At 39.1% G+C, this 24,691-nt stretch overlaps 1 protein-coding gene across 1 annotated transcript; it reads left to right on the plus strand.

Moving 5' to 3' along the window:
* Positions 1-1,712: 1,712 nt before the first annotated feature.
* RAB39A (RAB39A, member RAS oncogene family) lies at positions 1,713-23,931 on the plus strand. Its single transcript, XM_079928808.1, has 2 exons — positions 1,713-1,954; positions 22,635-23,931. The coding sequence occupies exons 1-2, from the start codon at positions 1,728-1,730 to the stop codon at positions 23,059-23,061; spliced, it is 654 nt and encodes a 217-aa protein (XP_079784934.1). The 5' UTR covers positions 1,713-1,727; the 3' UTR covers positions 23,062-23,931.
* Positions 23,932-24,691: the final 760 nt, after the last annotated feature.

Below are 24,691 nucleotides of genomic sequence, written 5' to 3' on the forward strand. Positions count from 1 at the left end.
GGCAACATTATCAAAAGCAATGTCAGGGGTGTATTAGGCATGGAGAGGGCTGAAGACTAACTGGTGGGTTAGAAATGAGAATAGAGGGTTCTTTTTTAATGTTTGAAAAGGAAAATAATGGAAAAAGCAAAAATCTAAAGGAGAGGCATAATGGAGAGATGTTTTGCTTAGTTTCAGGATTGTGGATACTCGAGTATGTCCACTGGCTGAGCAGTACAAACTATTAGCAAGGAGGAGATTTGAGGTATGAATGTTATGAAATAAAGATCACTGTTAGAAAAAAGTTTTAAAAAGATGGGTGTCAGGGGATTAAACACATCCTTCAAAACAATACCTCTTCCCCCAAAACAAGAAAGGAAGTAAGGATGAATAACAAAAGTGTAAGTTTGCATGTGGGCATGAAAAAAAGTGGAATTGTTAAAATTCTACTTTGGCAAAAACACACTTTAAAACTGTTTAACTTTTTTTTTTTTTCTTTTTTTTTGCGGTGCGCGAGCCTCTCACTGTTGTGGCCTTTCCCGTTGCAGAGCACAGGCTCCGAACGCGCAAGCTCAGCGGCCATGGCTCACGGGCCCAGCCGCTCCGTGGCATGTAGGATCTTACCGGACCGGGGCACGAACCCATGTCCCCTGCATCGGCAGGCGGAACTCTCAACCACTGCGCCACCAGAGAAGCCCAAAACTGTTTAACTTTTAAAAGACAAATCTTGAACTCACTATTAACCAGTCAGAAGAGAGGCATGAGACAGGAGTCGATCTCGCCAAAATTCAACTGTGCTTTATTCAGATCCCTGACCAGGCATAAGCTAAGGAGAGACCGCTTCAGGATTTTTCCGGCATGTATAACGGAGACGGAAGCTCCCATTCTTCCGAGAAGAAAGGGAGGTTTTATGAACATCTCAACATTTCATTTCCTTTCCTCTCCTTCCCCTCGCTGAAGGGCCCTAGAGACAATGGCGGCGATTGGCATTTTTCTCACTCTTCCGTAGTACTGAAAGCTGTGAGGAAGAAATGGTGGTGGCAGGAGCAATGGCCAAAGCCCTTGCTAGAAGCATCCAGAACTTTCTCTGCAAATTTATTTCTATTCTGCTCTCAACTCCTTCACATTTGAACGCCTTGGAGGTGGCAATCAACAAGGCTAGAGAGCAGAAAGCCGCCAACAGAAATCTGGTTAAAGAACGGTGGTCACAGAACTGGTCAAATCTTTAAAAGAGGAAACCACACAGTGACCCAGGTTACGGCCCCCGCGTTTTCCAAAATTAGAGCCGGAATCGGACAAGCCCGCCCTGACGCCCGTAAGAAAATGATTCTCACTTTTCATTGGCTGACCCTCCAAGAGTTGAGACCTTGCTTCACTTTCATTGGTTGCTGCTGCTGTCACGTCCTTTCACCACACCCACTTTCCCGTCGGCGCCCAGTGAGCTTTGGGGGAAAGTGATTTACAGAGGTCGGGGGCGGGAGTCCGCAAGCAACTAGACTATTTCCCCCCACCCCTCACCACGGCCCCTGCTCCGCCCACTGGCCCGAGGGCCCGCCCCTGGTCCTGCCGGGCCCCGCCTCTCCCTCCAGAGAGGGCGGGGTCCAGGCGGCGGCCGAAGCCGCAGGAATATGCTGGAAGCCGGCAGGCGAGCGCCCGGGAGGTGCTGAAGGGACAGTTCCCGCCGCCTTACTTGCCCCGCAGCGGGTGGGTGGGTGGGGCGGCCCTAGAGCCAGCTGGGCACGTGAGCGATGGAGACCATCTGGATCTACCAGTTCCGCCTCATCGTGATCGGGGACTCCACAGTGGGCAAGTCGTGCCTCCTGCACCGCTTCACTCAGGGCCGCTTTCCCGGGCTGCGCTCCCCAGCCTGCGACCCCACTGTCGGCGTGGACTTCTTCTCCCGCCTGCTGGAGATCGAGCCGGGCAAGAGGATCAAGCTGCAGCTCTGGGACACGGCGGGACAGGAGCGGTTCAGGTAGGGCCGCCGGCGCCGGGACCCCAGGGACCGCGCCGCCCCCTCCATCCGCCTGGGGCACCTTCCCCAAGCGTCGGCCGCACAGGCCAGTGTCGGGAGAAGCTCTGGCCCTTCCCTCTCGAAAGTGCAAACACTCCATTCTCACTTCCCCTTTGCCCCTCCTCTTCCAGGGACGACTTCCTCCTCCGCAGTTTCTCACTTCTTTCTTTGGCTCCCATTTCCTGCGTCCCCTTTCTGTCTTTCCTTTTCCCGCCTGAGCCCAGGTCACCCTCACCAGCCCCCTCTTCCGCAGCCCTCTACCCCTGCTAGTATTTTTATCCCCAACTCTTCGGCTCCCCTGCTGCCTTCTCCCCAAACTCAGTGTCCCTCGCTGTACACACCCTGACCTGACCACCCTCCTCCAAGCTCCCGTTTTCCTCCCCTGACGGAGCAGCTTCCCATCTACGCGGCCCAGGAGAACTGCATAGAAGCGTTCCCAGATTCGTGATTGATCCATTTAGCTTCACAGCAAGCAGTGCTCCAACCCAGATTACTGCATGAGCTCATTGGGCATCGTTCAGAGGGAGATGATGAATGCGGTAATGGTCTGAACACCTCACAGCACCGAATGTGGTCATCAGAAATACTGGGCCAGGACCCGTGGGAATGTGTCATGTACAGCAACTAGATGTAACATCAGGGACACAGGCACAGCAGAGGAGTTTTTTGTTGTTTTTAAGGGTTGAGTTGTCTTTAGAAGTTTGTCATCATTGGTGCTTTGGTGAAGAAAAGAGAGATGTACATACTGAGATTTGTTAGGAACTTTTCCTTTATTTTATTTATAATAGGTACTTAATGTTCCAGAGTGATAATAGATCAGAAAATACTTTTCTGCATAGAGAAGGAGGGATCCAAAACTAAACGTAACTTGTACGCATTTCCTAGATATTTAAGATTTAACCAGATATGAAGCACATTTTAAATTTCTAGGATTCAAGGAATTTAGAGGAAAGTAGGGACCTGATATATTGTAGTGTTTGGGGCTTTTTTAAGGTTGCATTATCAACTGGAACTCATTAAAGCAAGCATTTTGTAGTCTTCAGCAAGTAGTCTGTTTGTGAAATAGAGTACTTACTGACCGGATTTCCCAAACATGGCTTCCCCTCACCCCAGCCAGCATCCATTCTGAATGAGATGAGTCTACTTCTGTGAGAATGTTCCAACACTTTCAAGTTTTGGCTTCCATTCCCAGCTATGACACTGATTCATAGAGATAAGTGAACTGCTTAGCTTGCTTATACCATAGTTTTACAATGTGTAAAGTGGAAAGATAGTAAGGCCAGCCCTTTAGAGAAGTGTTAAAGGTTATTGATTTGAATTGTACAATACCTAGAATTCCATGAAGAAGATTTTTTTTCAAGAAGCCTCCTTTAAAATAATTTTTCAGGGCTTCCCTGGTGGCGCAGTGGTTGAGAGTCCGCCTGCCGATGCAGGGGACACGGGTTCGTGCCCCGGTCCGGGAGGATCCCACATGCCGCGGAGCGGCTGCGCCCATGAGCCATGGCCGCTGAGCCTGCACGTCAGGAGCCTGTGCTCCGCAACGGGAGAGGCCACAACAGTGAGAGGCCCACGTACCAAAAAAAAAAAAAAAAAATTTTTTTCAAACTCTGATTCCTCATCTGTAAAACGGAGTCATTATGATCTCTAAGATTCATTGCAGTTTTACCATTATAAGGTAGACTGCAAATTCATTCACTTGTGATCTCAATCAGAGATGAACTTTAAGATATTTCATGGTCAGAAAAAAACATTTACTAATAGCTCTTGCTATACCCTCTAAAGTGAAAATAATAAAAACGTGTTCTTTATACCTTAAACTTCTAGCAACTACTGATAATTGCAGCTACAAGAAACATAGGTAGTAAAATCTTGTGTCTAAAATTCTTTCCTTAAAAACTTATTGACAAGAAAGTAAGGATGATTAATTTGTTAGATTTTAATGGCCTTTTCTGTTAAATACATCATTTTTTTATTGCCTTTAAGAAGAATGTAAATTGATTTTATATACACTATTAAAACCAGACAGTAACTCTCTCATAATAATGCAAGGACATTTAGGGAATGTTTACTGACAATGAGTCATACTTTATTTTGCTTGGCTCTTTACCAAAGATGTATTCCTAAATACATACATATTTCAGTAGCTGCCTCCAAATACTTGCTTTTCTCTCATTTAGCAGAATGTTTCTCCATAAAATTGCATTTAAAACAATTAATGTTAAATCATTCTGTACCTTCCTCTAAGAAAATACAGATACTTATTTTGAGTAAGCACGTTTGTTTCATAGAAAGGTACTATATAGTTCATGAATATATAGTTCTGTCATTAGTTATAATTATACCATTAGGAATTTGAGGAAAACATTCCATTTGGAGGTTTATTGGTGATTAGATATAAACTAACAAAAAGAAACCTACTTTAGACAGTTCAGGATATAGCTTAAAAGCATAAACAAATATGTTACAGAACAACAAAATAGTGAGCTGATGATTATGACCATAAGTAGCCTTAGTTATCTTTTTTTTACCCAGCTTTATTGAGGTATAATTGACAAATAAAGCCTTAGCTTTCGAAGTTCAGATAATACATGCTAGTAGTCAATAACTACTTACAAAAAATAAAAAGGAACAAAATCAAAGTGAAGAAGGTTTAGAAAAATGATGAATATGTGAGCATCTGTAAATTGTAACTTAACACTCAATTGTTAGGTTTTTATTATTAACACTATGTTTTAGTCAGGATAAATGTTAAATTGCTGTATTAAGGATACTTAAAATTACAGTGCCTTCATTAACAATAGTTTATTTCTCTCTTGTGTAACAGTCTCAAGGTAAGTAGTACAAGTTGTTGGAGTGGCCTGCTCCAGGCCATCATTCAAGTACCTTCTCTCTTAGTTTTCTGCCATCCCTAGGACATTATCTTCTTCTGTGTGAACAAAGCTGGGTTGCAGGCACACTGTGTGCCACTTCCAGGGGAGGGGAAAGTAAAGATCTAAATCAAGTAATGTTTCTTCTAAGCAAATGAGGCCAATGTGGTGCAGATCACTTCAGCTCTCAATTCAGTGAAGAGAAATTAGTTACAAGGCCACACTTACACGGGGCTACCATGTGCCTAGGAAAAAGGGAAGATGGATTTGGCACTGGGGGGAAACTAGCTGTCACCACTTTTATTTTTTAATCATCATAGTGGAAGAAGTTTAGCAGGAAAGGAAACAAGAATATTGCTTAACAGCATTAATAAGATAAATAAGTGCAAATAAGGCTAGAAGTATAGAGAGCAAATGTAAGAATGTAAGAATATAAAATTTGAATTTTTCCCATGAAAAGCACTTAAAGCAATATGAAGATAAAATGAGATAAAGAAAAAGCAACATTAGCTATAGGGATAGAAAACCTGAAGCTTCAAGCCAGATTGGGCCTTTTATTTCGTGTTGTCTGGCCTTGGGGGTATTACAGTTACAGCCACTGGTTGTAAAGTTCAGAGAATAATGTCCTCCTAGTGTAGTTCTTCTCAAAGCGTGTTCTGCAGAGCACTCATACCTTCTGATTCTTTTTAAAGGATGGGTTCTGTAATCAAATAAGCTTGGAAATCCCTATATTCCATTTCTCTCTTAGAAATTCATATCAAAGACTCCAAGAAGTATTGAGCAAAGAAACCTGTTTAACTTTGATTAAACTAGCATTTCCACCATTTATTTGAGGGGCTATTCTTAAAACATGAAAATCTATGATAACTAGTGTTCTTAGTAGTATAATTTGGGGAAAGCTCCCTTGATGAGTTGCTTTAGTCACATTCTTTGAGCAGAACCAACTAAACTTTTGAAGTTTGGAGCAATGGAAAACGTGCAGACATTAGTTAACCAGCTAATGGGCTGGTTACAGCTAAAGGGCTGTAAGCAGTAATTGCTATAAAAGGGACAGCCTCCCCTGCCCCCCTAAAAATCTGAAGGTGACCTGTAACTAATACCACTTAACATCCTGGGCCTCTCCCTAACTCTCTGCCTGCCTCTTCATCTCTTTTCCTCTAGCTCCTCTTCTACTGTGTATCTTTCTCTTCCTTATGTGTCTTACCCTTCCTTAAACTTCTTTATATTTTTCCTTTATCCCTTTCATCTATCAGTCCCTACTCATAGTTTCCTCCCACCTTCTGTCTTTTCCTCTACTTCCTTTTTTTTTTTTTTTTTTGCGGTACATGGGCCTCTCACTGTTGTGGCCTCTCTCGTTGCGGAGCACGGGCTCCGGACTCGCAGACTCAGCGGCCATGGCTCACGGGCCCAGCCGCTCCGCGGCATGTGGGATCTTCCCGGACCAGGGCACGAACCCGTGTCCCCTAACATCGGCAGGCGGACTCTCAACGACTGCGCCACCAGAGAAGCCCCTCTCCTTCCTTTTTATTTTAATGTGTCTTGTATGCTCTCATTTCTTTTTAACTTATTCTCCTTATTTACCCTCTGCCTCCCTTTTGTCTCTGTTTTCTTCTCTTCCCCTTCAAAACATTCATATGAAGTAAATGTTTAAAACTGGTTTAATTTATGTTCTCCGTTCATAATTTTAGAAGTAAGCAACATGAACATTTTATATTTCTCCTTAAGGTATCTTTTAAGATTCCTAAACTAAATAGGTTTTGTTTTTTGTTTTTTTTAAAAGGACCCTTACTTGATCCCCACTCTCCTTACTGTGGTTCATGATCTTCAATAGAAAAAGATTTTCTGATAGTGGATTGGTGGGTTCATATTGCATAGGTAACAGAGCAGAGATTGTCCACAACTAAGTCCCATAATCATTGCAGTCTACTGTAGTTCCAAGTTATTAGAAACAATAGAAAGCTAGACTATATTTGTATTGAGTAATCTGATAATATACTGTCTTGGTTAAAATTATTTGTGTTTTAAGTAACAGAAATATAACCAAATTAGTTTGGATATAAGGCATAAATTATAAATGATACAGGTCTCATGAGAGACAAAAATCTCACTGAACATACAAGTGTCTGAAAATATGGAAGCTCTAATAACAAGAGTTTGTGGATTTTCTCTCTAGTCTATTTCCATTATCCAATGCTGTCAGCTCCCAACTGTCTCAGTCTCTGAGCCTCTTATTCAAATTCTTGAAAGAAAAATTCTCATTGGCTATTTGATTGGCCAGTGAATCAGCTCCCCCAGGGTCCAGTTATTAAGATAATGTATACGTAAAACACAAAGGGATTATAATACAAATATCCCAGGTATGCATTATGGGTCATCCAATGCAAATGAATCTGTAAGGGTCTACTTTTTGGGAAAGAGAAATTCACAGAAGAAGGAAGTGAGCAGTCACCCCAAAAAGTGTCTACTTTATGGAGTTTCAGAGTAAAACTGTATGTAAGAAGGAGCCAGCATCATTTCTAACAAGTGTAGCAGAATGTGGAAAAATGACCTGTGTAGCCAAATGTATTTTTATATGATAAAAGTTATTTTCACTGTCCACTCAGAGCATTCAGACCATTTTGAGTGATTGTATAGTCAGTACAGTTAAGAAGCTAGCCAGTAATTTCAAAAACCTGTGACTATTTTTCTTAATTTCTTTTTTCTTCAATGAATCAATTGATTTCGCATGTATAGCCACAGCCTCAATGACATATTGCTATATGAAGGTGATTATACATTCTGACAATTTAGTAACTAAATATTGTAAATATAGTAGACTAAATATTGTACTCCAATGTTTGAAGGCCCTAGGCCAGCAGCAGGCAAAATTGTAAAGTAGGTAAAACTCATTCTTGGGGACTTTGGGGCTTTCCTACTTTTCTTTCCTTCTGTTTTTGGATAGTAGGACCTTGACCTATCCTTCACTTCTGTTTTCCCTCACATCTCAGTCGAAAAGCCATCCCTTACTACTCCATCTTAGCTTCAGAGAGAGAAGTAGCTAGATGACCAAGAGACACAAAATTATTAAAACTTAATAAGGGTTCTGACAGGAGTATTTCTATTCTAAAAGAGGATGACCACCTAGGAGGTAACACCTCATCTTGAAGTAACATTTCCCTGTTGGCAGAGTTATGGATCTATGGCTGATGGGTGTCGGAGTTTCCTCTCATCATGCTGCATTGATGACCACCTATTCTGACACATTGGCTCCACATTTAGCTTTCAAAGAAAGGGCTAGAAAAAAAAATTAGAGATAATGTTGCTAGTACATGAATCACTCAGTAAAGTTTTCACATGAAGAAAAGTGCTTCGCTCAGTCTGAGAGAAAGAGAGAGAAGAAATTTCTAGCCATTGTCAGTCAGTTTGGTTAGCATACAAAGATTTCTTAACAACTTAGCCTCCATAGCCATGTTAAAGTTTAAAGAGCAACTTCTTGGAATGATCTGAGAATGTTTATCTTGGTGTTTTAAGAGCCAGTTATTCTTATCCTAGCTGAGTTAGAAGGGAATCTGCATTCTATCAGTCTGCTCTGTCAAGCAGTGAAAAAGAAAGGTGGGGCTTCCCTGGTGGCGCAGTGGTTGAGAGTCCGCCTGCCGATGCAGAACCCAGGTCCGGGAAGATCCCACATGCCGCGTACCGCAAAAAAAAAAAAAAAAAAAGAAAGGTGAACCACTCAACTAATACTGAGGTATACACACACACACACACACCAGAGAACATCAGATTTTACTTTTTAAGATATTTTCATTCTTTCTAAAGTGAAATACCTACAAAGCCTGTACTTTATGATACTAATATATCTGCCTCCAAATGTCAGTAACTTTTAATCAATTCTGACAATATATAATTCAGGGAAGTTCATTTAAAAATTATTACCCCACACAATCTACCTAGCTTATCAAGAAACAAATATTATTAAAACCCATTGTTTTCTGGAAAGAATCACTTTGTGTAATGAAGTACTGTTCTGACCTGTAGGAGTTCCAGAACAGAGGTCCAATATGTTTTAAATTTAAAAGTATATGTTTAGTTTAAGCTGTGAAAGAGTTTCAAAATACAGATAGTAGTTCTGTGTACAAGCATGACTGAGTAAATGTCGATGGCTAGCTGGCATATTATTTTATTTTGGTTTAGAATCTTAGTGTTCTTTTAAACATTCTTAAAACGTACTGAAGTTTTTTTCTATTTCCTTCCTATGGTGATAATTCATTTTTCATTTAGGAACAATATGCTAAATAAAATTATTTTATTACTGGCAGTAAGTCCTTAAGACCATCCACTGATATCAATAGCTAGGATATAAAGAAACCATCAAAAATATCTCAGTGCCAAAAAAATGTTGAGGTAAGGGAACAGAGACTTCTCTCGTAGGTTTATTTCTACTTCACTGGTATAGTGAGTGCATCAGAGTCACCTGAGAAAGGTCTTTATCAAGCCACGCCCCAAAATTCATCAGTGACTTTTCTTGGGAAAATGTTATCCTTCTCTATGCCTATTCTTTCCTCTGCTTTTTGTATAATTGGTCAAAATCTCTGCTTAAATTATCTTCCTGTACTAGGAATGTTAAAAGTGGTTTTTCTTCTGATTCTTTAGGCTTTCCAAATGTATTTCCATCTCGTAGGACTTAGTGGGATATGGCTTCAAATGGATAAGGCTGAAGAACAGCCTTAATCACAGACTCCTGCCTCAGAAATACAAAAGAATAGTGTGTGGCCCAAACTGAACCCTCTTCTCTAAGAAGAGATCAAGAGAGAATACTGCAAATGGGAGTTAGATATTAAGAACTTCCTGGCTATAACAGAAGTCATTATAAAGAAAGATTATAGATTCTCAAATTCTAGGCATTGCCCATCATTTTTCTTCAAAGTAGCATTTTTCAAAGTAATAGGTGTAATTTGAGTAAAAGTTTCCTTGATCAAATAGTTTTGGAAGTGCTGGGTTGTCGCCATATTTCTCAGAGCTTTTAATATACTAATATCCTAATATACTTTGTAAACACCCAAGACAGATATGGTATTTCCCAACCCAGAGTCCTTTAACATAGAGTGTTTTAGGAACCAACAGATGGAAAGATTAGAGCACTTTAGGAGCCAATACTTCAAAGAAAAATTGTAGGCAATTCCTTAAATTTTAGGAGTATATTTGAGAACCTCTCATGGTTTCTTCTCTCATATGATTCTCTGTCTCTTTTGCTGGTGCTTCTGAATGACTCCGTCAGGTCTCCCTTTTAAAACACTTGGTTACTATATTTTAGAGCAAGATCTAATCAGATCAATAGACTCTAGAGAATCCCTTGGTTTTTGTCCCCTCATTCAAAATTAAAAGGTTTCTCCTCTTGCCTAACTTCTAGGCACTTGTCACAGTTTTACACAGATCATGCAATATCATTAGTACTTGTTTTAAGGGCTACAGAAAGGCTATGGGATTAGGAAATCAAAAGTTAATGAAGCAAATATGAGGTGAAGTTTAAGACATATATGATAGGACAGATGGACAGACTCTAAAAAGAGAATTAAAAGTGGAAGAGAAGGTATAACTAATTGTATAGGAGAGGACTATTGGAGGCGAGGAAAATTAGTGAGAGATGAATTGAAAACAGAATCCAAGAAAGCGAGGGGGGAGAAGACACATGAAAGAAGCTACAGAGATCAACATTCTGGCCATTTTGGTACAACCATAGGACTGGGAAGAAACAGATGGATGGATCTGGTACAACAGTCCCCCTTTTTTTAAAAAAAAAATGTATTTATTTATTTATTTACTTTGGCTGCACTGGGTCTTAGTTGCGGCACACAGGATCTTCGTTGGGGCATGTGGGCTTCTTAGTTTCGGCATGCGGACTCCTATTTGCAGGATGCGGACTTCTTAGTTGTAGTGTGCGGGCTTCATAGTTGTGGCATGTGGACTTCTTAGTTGCAGCATGCGGACTTCTTAGTTGCAGCATGTGGATCTTAGTTGTCGCATGCAGACTTCTTAGTTGCAGCAATGCAAACTCTTAGTTGCAGCATGCGAATTCTTAGTTGCGGCATGCATGCAGGATCTAGTTCCCTGACCAGAGATTGAACCCCAGCCCCCTGCATTGGGAGCATGGAGTCTTTTTTTTTTAATAAATTTATTTATTTGTTTTATACTTGGCTGTGCTGGGTCTTCATTGCTGCATGTGGGCGTTCTCTAGTTGCGGTGATGGGGGCTATTCTTTGTTGTGGTGTGTGGGCTTCTTATTGCAGTGGCTTCTCTTGTTGCAGAGCACAGGCTCTAGGCACGAGGGCTTCAGTAGTTGTGGCACGCAGGCTCAGTAGTTGCGGCTCACGCGCTCTAGAGTGCAGGCTCTATAGTTGTGACGCACAGGCTTAGTTACTCGGCAGCATGTGGGATCTTCCCGGACCAGGGCTTGAACTTGTATCCCCTACATTGGCAGGCAGATTCTTAACCACTGTGCCTCCAGGGAAGTCCGGGAGCTTGCAGTCTTACCCACTGGACCACCAGGGAAGTCCCAACAGTCTCATTTGTAAAATGATAGAATTAATGTCCAGAGAGTCTTTGACTTGCCCCAGGCCTTATCATTTGTTAGTGGTTTGCATAAGAGCCTAATTCTCTTAACTCCTCTGTTCAGTGCTCTTTCTGCTGCATCAGGCCTCCTGGCATGGTTGAAAAGAGTTTTACTGGCACATTGTGTAGTTTCTATCCTGAAAAATATTCTGTTTGCATACAACCCCACCCCCACTCCCATCTCTGTAGATCCAAATTAATTACTGTGTCTGCTCAAACCATTATTTTTCGGCTATATTCAGAAACAAAAGGAGAAATAGCTTTACACAATAGAAGCAGTACTGATAACTGACAGCAAACACTTGTGGCTGCAATGACAATCAATTCTCCCCTCCATGCAGTACTCAGTGACTACACTGCTACACTTAGTAACAGGAATGAACCCAGCCCGCTGCAGTGGAGAAATTTATATGAAGTCTTTTGCCTTGTTAGACAAGGAGAGATGTTGGGTATTAGGCAAAGCTACAAGCAAATACTGCCTATGGTGTCGTAAAGTTACAAAAGAACTGTGAAGTAGTTTTCCTTTTTTTCCTAGAGAAACTGAAATCAATCAGGATTATGATTTATGTGTGGAAATCTATGCATTTGTTTAGATTAACTGTATACCAGGCACTAGATGCAAAAATAGATATAAAAATAAATATGATATAGTCTCACATTCAAGGTCCATGCTGTCTCTATACTGGGTAGAGTACAGACTATATTGCTATAACAGAGACTGACCAAATATATTACCTTAAATAATACAGAACTTTGTTTCTCTCTCCCCATGTTAATAGTCCAGAGTGAGCAGTTCTGGACTATCCAGGTGGCTGTGCCTCAACATCAGTTTCCAGGGTTTTCTAGTCATTGCCATTTCCTAACAAGCAAGAAGGAGAAAGAGGAAGCCTAGGGCAAATGGCGTCTTCAAGCAGATGAACGTCAGACTGCACACATAACTTATCATGTCCCATCGATCCAAACTTAGTGATATGCCAAAACTAACTGTAAGAAAGCTGGGGAATATAGTTTCTATATGAGTTGCTATGTACAAGCTAAAACTCATGGAGTTCTATTACTAAAGGAAGACAGGGAGAATAGACACTGGGGGACAATTAGAGATCTTTCTCACAGACTCACAGCAAAGAAAGATAATAAATAATTGGAATAAAGGCTAGTAAGTACTAAAATAAGTTCTGGTGGCAGAACAAAGGGAGGAATTGTCATCTGTGTGTAGGGTTAGGGCTAGTTTCAGAGGATGTATCAGAAAGAACGTGGTCCTTGATGCTGGGACATGAAGGATATGTCAGTAGTAAGAGAAATAACAATAGGAAATAATAACAATTAAAAAAGAAGTAACTTCCAGTAATGATAGCAGATTGAACACCTTTGCCTATTTTAGCTTTTTTTCCTGAAACCTCACTAAAGTGACAATAGTTTTGTTTTTTAACCATAAATCCTAGCAAGGAGAATAGGTAAGGAGACAATAGCAAAAGAATTTTGGAAGTAAGAAAGCAGATGGAGGAATGGTAAATGAATTAGCAGATTAAAGAAAATGGGCTTCTAAGCTAGGGGTGGAAAAAGCTAAAGACCAAACCAGTATATATCATTGAATCCCCTAAAGATTCAGGAAATGGTGACACCAGATACTTCTGAAGTGGGAATGCTAAAATAAGGATCATTGATTGTCAGTCTGTTTAAGAAAGACTGGATCCTCACATCCCCTCCACCATTCCACACACCAGGTGACTTCCTCTCCCCCCACATTAGCAAAAAACTAGAAATTTATTCTTTGAAAAGAGTTAAACATAGAGTCTCTTACTGGAAGCATCAGGCATAATTGAGGTTGGGGTCCCTTATTAAAAGTAAGGGCTTTAAGTGAATGTATGCATGTTGTATGCTAAGACTGTCTAGCCCTCTTCCCCATCTTAGCTCCCAGAATGCTAGTAATCAGACCTTCACCCTTCAAACAGGACATTGGTGAAATCATTTCTGACAAATCTGACCAGGCCAAGAAGAAAGACTTAAGAGGCCAACATTAGAGTTTCCTCAACTAAATGATCCAGCCTGATCATCTTATGAGTGAGGCTTTTAGTCTCAATGAAAGATTACAAGAAATACTAGGAAATCTGTAACATGAAACCTAGAGACCAAAATAAACAGAAACCAAAAGCAACCAGAAAAACAAAGTTAATAAGGGAGAAGGGAATGTTTAAAAAAACAACCCCCCCCAAAAAACCCTGTCCTTAATCTTCTCAGAGGGATAGTGGGCAAGTATTTAAATCATAAAAGAAGAACAAGATACTATTTTTTCAAAAGAATATTCTGAGAACAAAAGAGCTTTTGGAAACACAATAGAAAAAAATAAAACAATATAAAGTTGGGGAAATCTCTCAAAAAGTAGGACAAAAAGACAAAGACTTAGAAAATAGGAAATATATATATATTTTTTAAATTAGAGGACTAGTCCAAAAGGTTCAATAAAAAAGTAACAGGCATTCTAGAAAAATGGAGCAGAAAAAACAGAGGGGAGAAATCATCAGTGAAGCAATTCAAAAAAATTTCCTAGATGTAGGGAGGGACCTGAGTTTTCAGATTGGAAGGGTCCAGCACAATAGATGAAAGTAGACACATTCTAAGGGACATCGTCGTGGAATTCTAAACACTGGGGCCACAGAGAAGTTCCTACAAACTTCTGGGGTGGGGTGGGGGAGGGACATGTATAAAAGGTCACATAAAAAAGATCTGGAATCAGATTGACTTCAGCCTTCCCGAAAACAACAGTTGAAGCTAGAAGGCAATGGAGAGACTTCAAAATTCTGAAAGGATTTTATATCTGACCAAACTGTCATTCAACTGTGAAAGCAGAATAAAAACATGCAAGACTTCAAAATATTACCTCATGCATCTTTTGTTTTCCCTCATGAATCTTTTTTAGGAAGCTACTTGAGGATGTGCTCTATATACACACACACAGACACAGACAAACACATAATGTGCATAAAAGAATAAACCAAGAATGAAGACATGGGCTCTGAGGAACAGGAGATTTACCCCTGAAGAAAAGCAAAGGAAATGCCCAAGAAAATGGTGAAGGGAGATCATAGGATGCTCTCTCTGCCACAGATACCAAGGACAACCAGGCCCGATTGGAGCAGGGCAGAAGATTGTAAGAGAGACCTCCTCAGGAAGATGAAATTGACAGAAAAGCTAACAGGAATGAACTTTTTAAAAAATGGCAACTGGCAGAGTTTGGGGTTAGGTTATTAAGGACTACTTGGAAAATTCAGCAAAAAGAAAAAGAAAGGAATAAAAAGATGTGGTAGAGAGTGCTAACTCATATCTGATGCTTCTTTTCTTCTGGACACACGGGAGGAATATATTTCCCTTCCCTCTTGACTAAGAATCATTTGACTAATTCTAACTAGTGAATTTGAGCAGAACTCACATGTGGTAGTTTTAAAATACAGCCCAGGTTTTTTAACGTTCTTCCTATCAAGAGGTGGGTTGTTTCTTACTATAGCATGGCCTGGCCTATCTTGATTAATATGCAAGATAATTATTAACTCTAAGGAAAAGAAATCAGTTTATTCCAGGGCTCAGCATTGAAAAGTATACATGGTCAGAATAACACAAATGCCAAGAAATGATCTTCCTAAAATTATGATATAACAGTACAGTTTTGGCAAGTTTGGGGAATAGGAAAAATAAGAATGTGTGGTAAGTGCACAGGTAACTTTGATGAAAACACAAACTTAGAAAAAGAATGAAAAAGAAGGACAGTCTATTCAAATGACTTGAAAATAAAAGCTGCATAATTTCAGACATAGAATGAAATGAGAAAAGGATAAACACCAATATAAATTATAAATGTGGAGAGATATACAAATCACATGAAATGAAGCAATATTGAGAAAGTTGTATGGAAACATAAGTCACAAAAATGGTAGGAGGATTATAACCCAAGAAAAAATGTTCTTTAATTATGTTAAATCACATAATATATTATGTTGTATGGAAAATAAAATAATCATGAGAAGCTGGTCATCATCTCATTTTTGTTCTGCAAAAGGATGCCAGAAAGTGTCAGAATAAGTGCTAAAATCTTTTATACATTTTCTGGTACCATACCAAATAGCAAATAAGCATCCTTCATTATCATCTTACAGACAAATAGTGAAGCTAGAAACATTTCTCATTAATTTCTAAATTATTTGGATTTTCACATTAACTTGTTCTGCCTTCCAGAATCCACTACAAAATACAATTTGAATTACTACCAATTTAAATACAGTAGTTCTTTAGAAAAAGTGGATGGTTTCACCTTTATATTTACAGTGTGCACTGTTATTCAGCCCACTTCTCTTTTTGTTATTTAGCCCATTTCATGAATCCCTACTATAAATATCCAAAGGAGATAAGCTTTTTTGTATTTCCCTCTGTTATTCTCCCATTTGCTTAGCATTTGCATGCTGCCTGGGTACAGTCTTACAGAGTCTGAACTTATTAATTCAGTTGTTTATTTATTTACAACTCTCAGTAGGCCTCATGCATGCCCAATTCTGTTTTAGACACTAGGGATACAGCGTTCCGAAAAAAGTGACAAAAATTCTTGCTCTCATGGAGCTTATCTTCTAATGGGGGGAGATGGGCTATAACCAAATAAGTTGGAAAAATTATATAGGACGTTAGAATGTGTTAACTATAGAGGAAAATAGAAGATAAAAGGTGAATAGAGCATGCTGGGGGTGATAACAAGGCCTCACTATCGTATAATGATGACCTGTGGTAAAAGAAAAATAAAAGATGGTCACAGGGGAATTGATTCACGTATTCAAAGACAGAATACAGCCATTAGGTCCTGTCAGTATTACATATAGCCTCCACAACCACAGACTTGATTTTTGATGGAAAGACCCTGGAATTACACATAGAGAATTTTAATGTTTGTATGTATGAAAAAAGATATTCTAAGTTATAAGCCCCAAGTTTTAGAAGGCAAAGGCAGGGACTGTTAGAGTCAGTAATAATACAAGGAGCGGGGAGACTTGTGTTTTAGTTTCTCGAAAGCAGTTCTAAGGGCCCGGATTACAAGGCAAGTGAAGCAGGTAAATAAAGCATCAACACAGTGACTATTCCCAGAAGGGCAGTAGGAATGTAATGTCATGGTGAAAAAAGGCACTCATAAGGCTAATGCATTCATAGGCTGCTTGCTACCAGCAGCCTTTGTCATCAAAGTACTTCCATCTTCTAAATACCTATTTGGCAATTGGCAAAGCCACAAGAAGGGCATTTCCAGTGGACCATCTGGCTCATTTTACCCAGGTAAGTCAGCAAGTTCTCTATGTTTTGTTGCTTTTTTAAGAGAGCAGTGCACATCCTATAAAGTTCATAATAATAACATCTAAGATCTCATTCACATTTTTTGGTTGCATTGCCCATATATTAAGTAATTCTTTATAAAATGTAAGCCAATTCAGTGCTCTCAATTTCACTTGTCTATATATTATTTCAGGAAAAAAAATTAGAAAAATTAAACAGTTTAAAATGTTTACATAAACAAGGCAACCATTTTTCTTTTCTATTCTAAAGCGAATATACATGTAAGAATAAACTTTGAGATGAATGGATAAAGAAAATGTGTTATATACATACAGTTGAAAATTATTCAGCCATAAAAAAAGAAGGAAATCCTGTCATATGCTACAACATGGATGAATCTTGGGGATGTTATGCTAAGTGAAATTGAGACAGGAGGGAAGTGGGCACACACTTTAAAGATCACAACCTTTAAAAGAATGACATTGACTATACAACATAAACTGGCTAGATCCAACCTAGGCCCAAGATGGCAGAAGATTTGACTTCCAGTAGACCTTGAGCCTCATTATATGCTCATTGTAATGCCTTAGCATGCTAAACAACACACCCACAGGTGCCATGACAGTTCCGAGGCTGACCATAAAAGGCCAAAAAGTGGGCAGTGGTCCAATTCTTGGAAATCCCTGCCGCTTCCCCAAAAGAGTTGGAATAATCCTACCACTCGTTAGGCTATGCAATTACCCAACCCATAAAAACTAACCACTCCATATTTCAGGGCCTTGTGCCTTTTGAGATGGCCCACACTCTGCCTATATAGTGTGTATCTCCCAGAATAAACTTGCTTTCACTTTACTATGGCTCGCTCTTGAATTCTTTCCTGCACAAAGCCAAGGACCCTTACGTGGTGGCCTGTCCCAGGGACTCACCTGAGACCTGGGACAGGACTGTCCTCTCGCTCCCCATTTTCCTGCAACAAAATAAGCCGATCACAGAGGGGCAAATACTGCATGATTTCACTTATATGAGGTAACTACAGTAGTCAGACTCAGAAGCAGAAAGTAGAATGGTGGCTGCTTGGGGCTGGGGGGAGGGTAGGAAATGAGTTGCTGATCAATGGGAATGGGAGTATCAGTCATGCAGAATGAAAAAGTTCTAGAGATCTGTGGTACAACATTGTGCTTATAGTTAATAATACTGTATACTTAAAAATTGTTCAGAGGGTAAATCTCATCTGTTTTTTACCACAATTTTTTTAAATGAAGGAATTTTGGCTTCATAAAGCTATGTTGAAATTTATAAAATGTTTGCGACTTTGTTTTGTATCATTCTTTTCCTACAAAATATCTGTAGCCTCTATCAATCAGGTCTTTGGTTGCCAGCAACAAAACCAACTTGAGGACATTAATCAAAAACGAAAGTTACTGGAAGCATGTCTGCGTGCCAGAGACTTGACAGGATAGCTGGAGGGACCAGGCATGAAATGAACCAAAAGATCCCAGAAGTTCTGGGCAGCAAGGACTGCAGGAGGCCAGTGTGGTCCCCATTGATACTGTTGCCCCTTTTTTGCCTGTTCACCCACTGCCATAAGAAGCCCCAAATGGACAATTGGCAGTCTCAGCTACTAATTCAATAGAAGCATCACGAGGTTCTCTAGTGAAAGCATTTCTCCCTTGGATACTAAAACCTTTATATCAGCAGAGTCACAGGAATTAGAAGCAACAAAAAATTTTAGTGACTCATTAAGTGTAATTGCAAGAGGTACCATCACCCCACTTTTACCCTTTGTTTCCCATACCAGAGCATCTATTCATGGGGAAAAAAACACCACCTACTGTATTACTCACTAGCTTAGAACGTATACATCCTGAAGAATCATGCTAAAATCTTACAGGGTGTCAACTCCTGGACATGAGCATAACTAAATCTTTTTTTTTTAATTGAAGTATAGTTGATTTACAATGTTGTGTTAGTTTCAGGAGTACAGCAAGGTGTTTCAGTTTTATATATATGTATATATTCTTTTTCAGATTCTTTTCCATTAGAGGTTATTGTAATACATATTGAATATAGTTCCCTGTGCTATACAGTAGGTCCTTGTTGTTTATATATTATATATATGTGTGTGTGTGTGTATCTGTTAACATGACTGAATCTTAATAACCCTTTCCACAGTTTTATAGGTATATGCCTCTAGGTGATAGTGACATAAGATCAACAAATCCTATGGCATCAGCCCATTTCTTCCTCTGTTAACTGAAACCTTAGGTCTATAGCAAAGTGTGGGATACCATGACTTTGTATAAGGTATTCCATAAGTTCATGGATGGTGGTGCTAGCATGGCTTGAGTCCACGTTAAATGTCTATTACAGTGAGGACATATCAGTGTCTCCTCTGTGATGGTTTTCCCAGAGTAAGGTACCATATCCAAGGTGTCAGTAACTGCTGGAAAATTGGGTATTAAGCAGTGACGGTTGAGGCAAGAGAAAGTCTCTGCTCAGCCCAGTCCCAGCCTCCTACCATGATTACTGTGAGTCCAAACTGGGATAAAAATACTGACTGATGACTATAGAACAGAACATTTTGTTTCACCAATTATTAGGAACTCTTTCAAACAGGGGGCTTTTGGTGAGTATTCACATAGGATACAGTATTTGCATACTCAAGACCCACCTACACATGCCAAACCTCCTTAGTATCAGTCTTCTGATTTTGTTTTTTCCAACATTCCAAACCCTTAGCCTCTGCTCGTGTATTGGTGTAGATCCTTAACCTTCATCTCGCCATCTCTTCCTCTGGAAAAAGTACCACTAAAAGTTCCACAAATGGAAGGATTTCTCTTTTCCACTATTGAGTGGAGTAGACTGATGCCAGCATATTATTTAGAGCCATCTGTAAGGCAGACTTGAATTTTTTTTCCCCTTTAACTATAGGGAAATCCACATAAGGCCATAGGTTGTGAGGGTGCTGCAGAAGTAGATATGCTGGGTGTGTGAGCCTTGTTACTCTGGGTCCCCTCAGGTCCCACCCCTATTCCTGCCTATATATATATGACTTCTGCTTGATGACAAAGTTCCCGCCTGGTGAATCAGAGAACATATTTCTTGATGAGCACTCAGATGATGTTCAGGTGTCTAGTCTCAAAGCCAGGTTTTAAGCCAAGAACCATTTCTCAACAGTGTAGTAGCTCATGACAAAGAGGACATGTCTGTATTCTAAAATGTCACACCTGTAATTGTCCAGTGGAACTTTTCCCAGGCTTTCTTTAAATCATTTATTCATTCAGTGAGACTTTCAAAGCCCAGAAGGAAATAGATATAAAATAACATGCAAAAGATGTTGTTGCTTATAAAGAATTGTTACTCATCATTCTTTGCAACTCTTGGATTCTTTACAGGGAGGCCTATCTACCTTGTTCTTTTAGGGTCTGTTCCCTGCCTCCTTAAAATACCTTCAAGACCTTCTGAAGACCTAAGTGTCTCGACCCAAGAGAGGAAGTTCCAGAGAAAGATAGATGTTCCCTCATCATCTCTGTAAGACCTGCCTTTCAAGTTCCATTTTTCAGTCTTGAAGGCCTGTCTCTTCCCCTAAATAACTGACAGCAGGGATGCCCAGTTGTTTTAGGGGAAACCCTGCCTTTTAGGACAACTAATTATGAATCTGAAGGCTAACCATTATCAGAATTCTAAATCTAATATCCAGACACAAACTGGAGATCAAATTATTATATAGAAAAAGGCAGATGTCCTATTAAGACCTTTTATTCCGATTAATTATTAATAAGGGCTGTTTTATAGAATATGTTACATATACTTTGCTATAATTTTATTCTATAGAATGATTTGGCAACTGTGTTCCAAATATGTTTTCAAAATTAAATACAAAGTGCTAGAAAATATGGTATTTCCTACATGCCTCTGCCTAATAGACAAACATTTCAATGTTGAATTTTTAAACACAAAAGCATGTTGTTTTAAATTATACTAATGGTAAATTAATTGCAGGGGGTGGGTGGTAATGCAGACTTGGTGCTGAGTAAATGAAAGCTTTCAGTCTAATAACAGCCTTAATTAGGTTTCTCTTAAGACACTGCACATCTGTCTAAATTCACACATATATAGATGAGTAGCAAAACAATAACAAATCAATTATCCCTCAAAATTAAAAAAACAGCAACAACTTAAATGAACTGCATTATTTGTAGCCTGCCAGTGATAGTGGGAGATTTTTTCTTACTGTCAACAACTGTACGGTACAGTAGTCCTTGAGAGAGGTTGTTTTTTTAAGTAGTCGCTTGAGAACCTCTCTACCATGAATTCTGAGGAGAAGGGGAAGCAGGAGATATGGAAACTTTCTTCAACAAGTAGTACTTGTGGTATCAGGTCACTAAACTGAGCTGTGATTTCAGCAATAAGGATAAAGAAGGTATGTAAAAGTTGGAGAGTACCAAATAACACACTGGCCCTACACAAAGATCTTTGGTGCCTCAGGCAAGTAACAGATGAACTTGCTTAAGGATGATCTCAATGCTTAAGATCACTGACAACTTGGGATAATTCCCTGGTGGTCCACTGGTTAGGACTCTGCAATTCCACTGCAGGGGGCCCCGGGTTTGATCCCTGGTCAGGAAACTAAGACCCCGCAAGCCACGCGGCGTGACCAAAAAAAACAAGATCACTGACAACTTGGAAGCTGAGACACATATGTGATTTCTGGCTAATACAACATTTAACACTTTCCCTCTCTGATAAGATTAATTAATCCAATATAGCAAATATTAAATTACATCCATCATTTGCCAGGAAGTTCTTAGATACATAGAATATGTTTAACCCTAAAGGAGCTTTGAATTGAGTAGGAGACATACCAACAAACCCAATCAGCACATTATGAAAATTGATATAATGGCGGTATGCCAAAGGTTCAATGGAATTATAAGAGAGAGAAGTGCCTAAGAGAGGTAGAGGGGGAGAAGACAGTGACAGGGAAGGCTTCTTATATGACAGGATTTTTGAACTGACTCAAAGAAGAAATAGGAGTTTGCTGGCAAAAAAAAAGGGTAGAAGACATTCTAGGTAGAGAAGACAACATATGTAAAGGCAAAAATATAAAACAGTATAGCCTTGGCCCCTTGCCTCATGATTCAGTCAGGAAACAAATGGCACACTTGAAAGGTTAACTGAAAAGAGTTTAATGTAGTGACTTTCCAGAAATGCGGGCAAGGTCAAGGGCACCAATAAAGGATGGTGATGCATTCAGTAATAGCAACAGTGGGAAGCCATTAACGACCTGGCCAGATGGGGCAAGGAAAGGAAATGAGATTGCCAGAACCTGGTGAAAGCCATAGCCATGGGAGAGGGGCTACCCAACAGGAACCTTGATCAGAAGAGCCTAGATCGGTAGAGGCAAACAATCATAAGTACGCACATCTCAGATTCATATCCCACGTCTGAACAATTTCCTGTTTCTTGAATAGGTATAGCCCAGGACGAAACCTGTAACTGATATAACAAGTTTGCCCTTGTTTCTTCTTCCTTAACTGACATAAAGAGGAGCCTGTTGATTTAAATGATAGGGAGAGATTCTTAAGATCTGGTCTGCTGTGTAACCTCTGCCCCACACCAAATCTTTTTGTGTGCCTACTTTTAACCACAGTAATGTAATAATTATTCTATCAGATATTTTAAAATAAAAACAAGTAATTCTGAGTGTGAGATGACATGTAAGTGCTTATTTGTCTATTTTTAAATATCTAATGTCAGTGGATGAAACTGGCTTGCATATTAGTTTCATAGAATTTTTTTGTTCACTTTGACACTTCATATTTGACTTATAAACTCTAGTTAAATCACATTAATTACAACCTTTTTTTCTATTTATTTTTCAGATCAATAACTCGATCTTATTACCGCAACTCGGTTGGTGGATTTTTAGTATTTGACATTACTAACCGACGATCTTTTGAACATGTGAAAGATTGGCTAGAAGAAGCAAAAATGCGTGTACATCCATTTCAGATTGTATTTCTGCTAGTGGGACATAAATGTGATTTAGCTTCACAACGTCAAGTTACAAGGGAAGAAGCTGAAAGACTGTCAGCAGACTGTGGTATGAAGTATATAGAAACCTCAGCAAAAGATGCTACAAATGTTGAGGAATCCTTCACTATCTTGACAAGAGACATATATGAGCTTATTAAAAGGGGAGAAATTTGTATTCAGGATGGCTGGGAAGGGGTTAGAAGTGGTTTCGTTCCAAATACTGTGCATTCTTCTGAGGAAGCAGTAAAACCCAGGAAAGAGTGCTTCTGCTGACTTCATACATGCCAAAGAACTAAGAACAGATTGGGTGTCATTTCAGGATAAATACCGACATTAACAACAGAATGATGTGATGAAAGCATTTTAAAAAGTTATAAACCCATGCTAACACTATTTTGTAAGGTATTTGATTCAGAGCAATATGGTTACTTGTTAAACTACCAGATTGGTATTTTGCTAAATTATCAAGCAAAGCAGACGACTTTTTCTGGAAACTGGAGTATCTACATAATTGCCTCCATTCTCACTTTGTTAGCATATAACTGACCATAATATCCAAATATGTCAATATTACTCATTTTTCTTGACAGTTTGAAATGGATGTTTTGTGCATATATAATCTGATTGAAAAGATTTTACCAGGAATTACATTCTCTAGTGTTAATTAATTAATATTAAATAGTAAAGTGGATTTAAAAGTGTACTGTTTACTTACAAAGTAAACAATCACAGAGTTAGTAACTAGGCCTAAAATAACAATTCCTTGTTTAAGGTACCAGGTTTTTAACCATTCTCTGAAATATTTATTCTCCCTTAATTTTGCCTGAACATGAGAAGATAAGTTTTATATTAATTTTTGTTCTCTGATTTATTGCTCCTGAAAATTTTATGTTTTATAAGGATCCAAGCAAAAGGTTTTATTGCAAATATTTGTGAAAATAAAAACGAAGGATCACTATCAGCAAATGTTTTGTTGTTATAGTATACTGTCCTTATTTAGACAAGAAAAACTTAGCCATTTTGTCCAGATTTTCAAATGTGTTGGTATAAAGCTAGCATAGTATTCTTTTGTAATTAAAAAAAAAATTCTCTCTGTTTTATAGCTAGTCCCATCTCTATCATATTTGCCAAATATTGCTTATTTTACTGGTCTTTCTAAAAGAACGTTTTGGTTTTATTTGTCAAGTTTACTGCTTTTCTCCTCTATTTTTGACTTTTCTCTTGATTAATTTTGTCCTTCCACTCTTTTGGATTTACCTTGTTCTTTTTCTATGTCTACTGTCCATTTCCTGTAGCTTCAAGAGCCATTTTCAACAATTCAACGAGCTCTGCTGGTTGTGTCATGGTCACTTCATCATATGCCGTTAAAACTTAATCTCATACACTGGGTGAAGACTCAGCAGTCTTATTTTGCTTTCAAAATTGTTCTATGGCCTTAGATCCTTCTTCTTCTCTAAATTACCACTATCATCAGGGAAAATTCTACTGGGCCTCATGCTGCTTATAAGGCTTGCCTTTCCTGCAGTTTCATAATAAAAGAAAAAACATTTCCACCGTTTTTTTTGATGTTGATCGAAAATTTAGCAACACTTCTTTGCACTGTATTCAAATCCCGAAATATAAGCAAGCCTTCATGCATACGGGCCCACTGAAATGTCATAATTTTAAACTATGTATGACCTTGAACAATGTCCTTTCCAAATACTCTATGCTCCCCCTTTCTTCCTAGGTGTTCAGACTTTTTCATTCCTACAACATCTTTTACACATGGTCAATTTGTGTCATAAGCTCTTCCTCCCTTCCACTTCTGAGTATATATCCAAAGGAAACATCATCATTATTTGAAGAGATATCTGTACTCCCATGTTCATTGTAGCATTATTCACAAGAGCCAAGGTATGGA

This window comes from Stenella coeruleoalba (genome assembly GCF_951394435.1).
Source record: "Stenella coeruleoalba genome assembly, chromosome: 8".
NCBI lineage: Eukaryota > Metazoa > Chordata > Mammalia > Artiodactyla > Delphinidae > Stenella > Stenella coeruleoalba.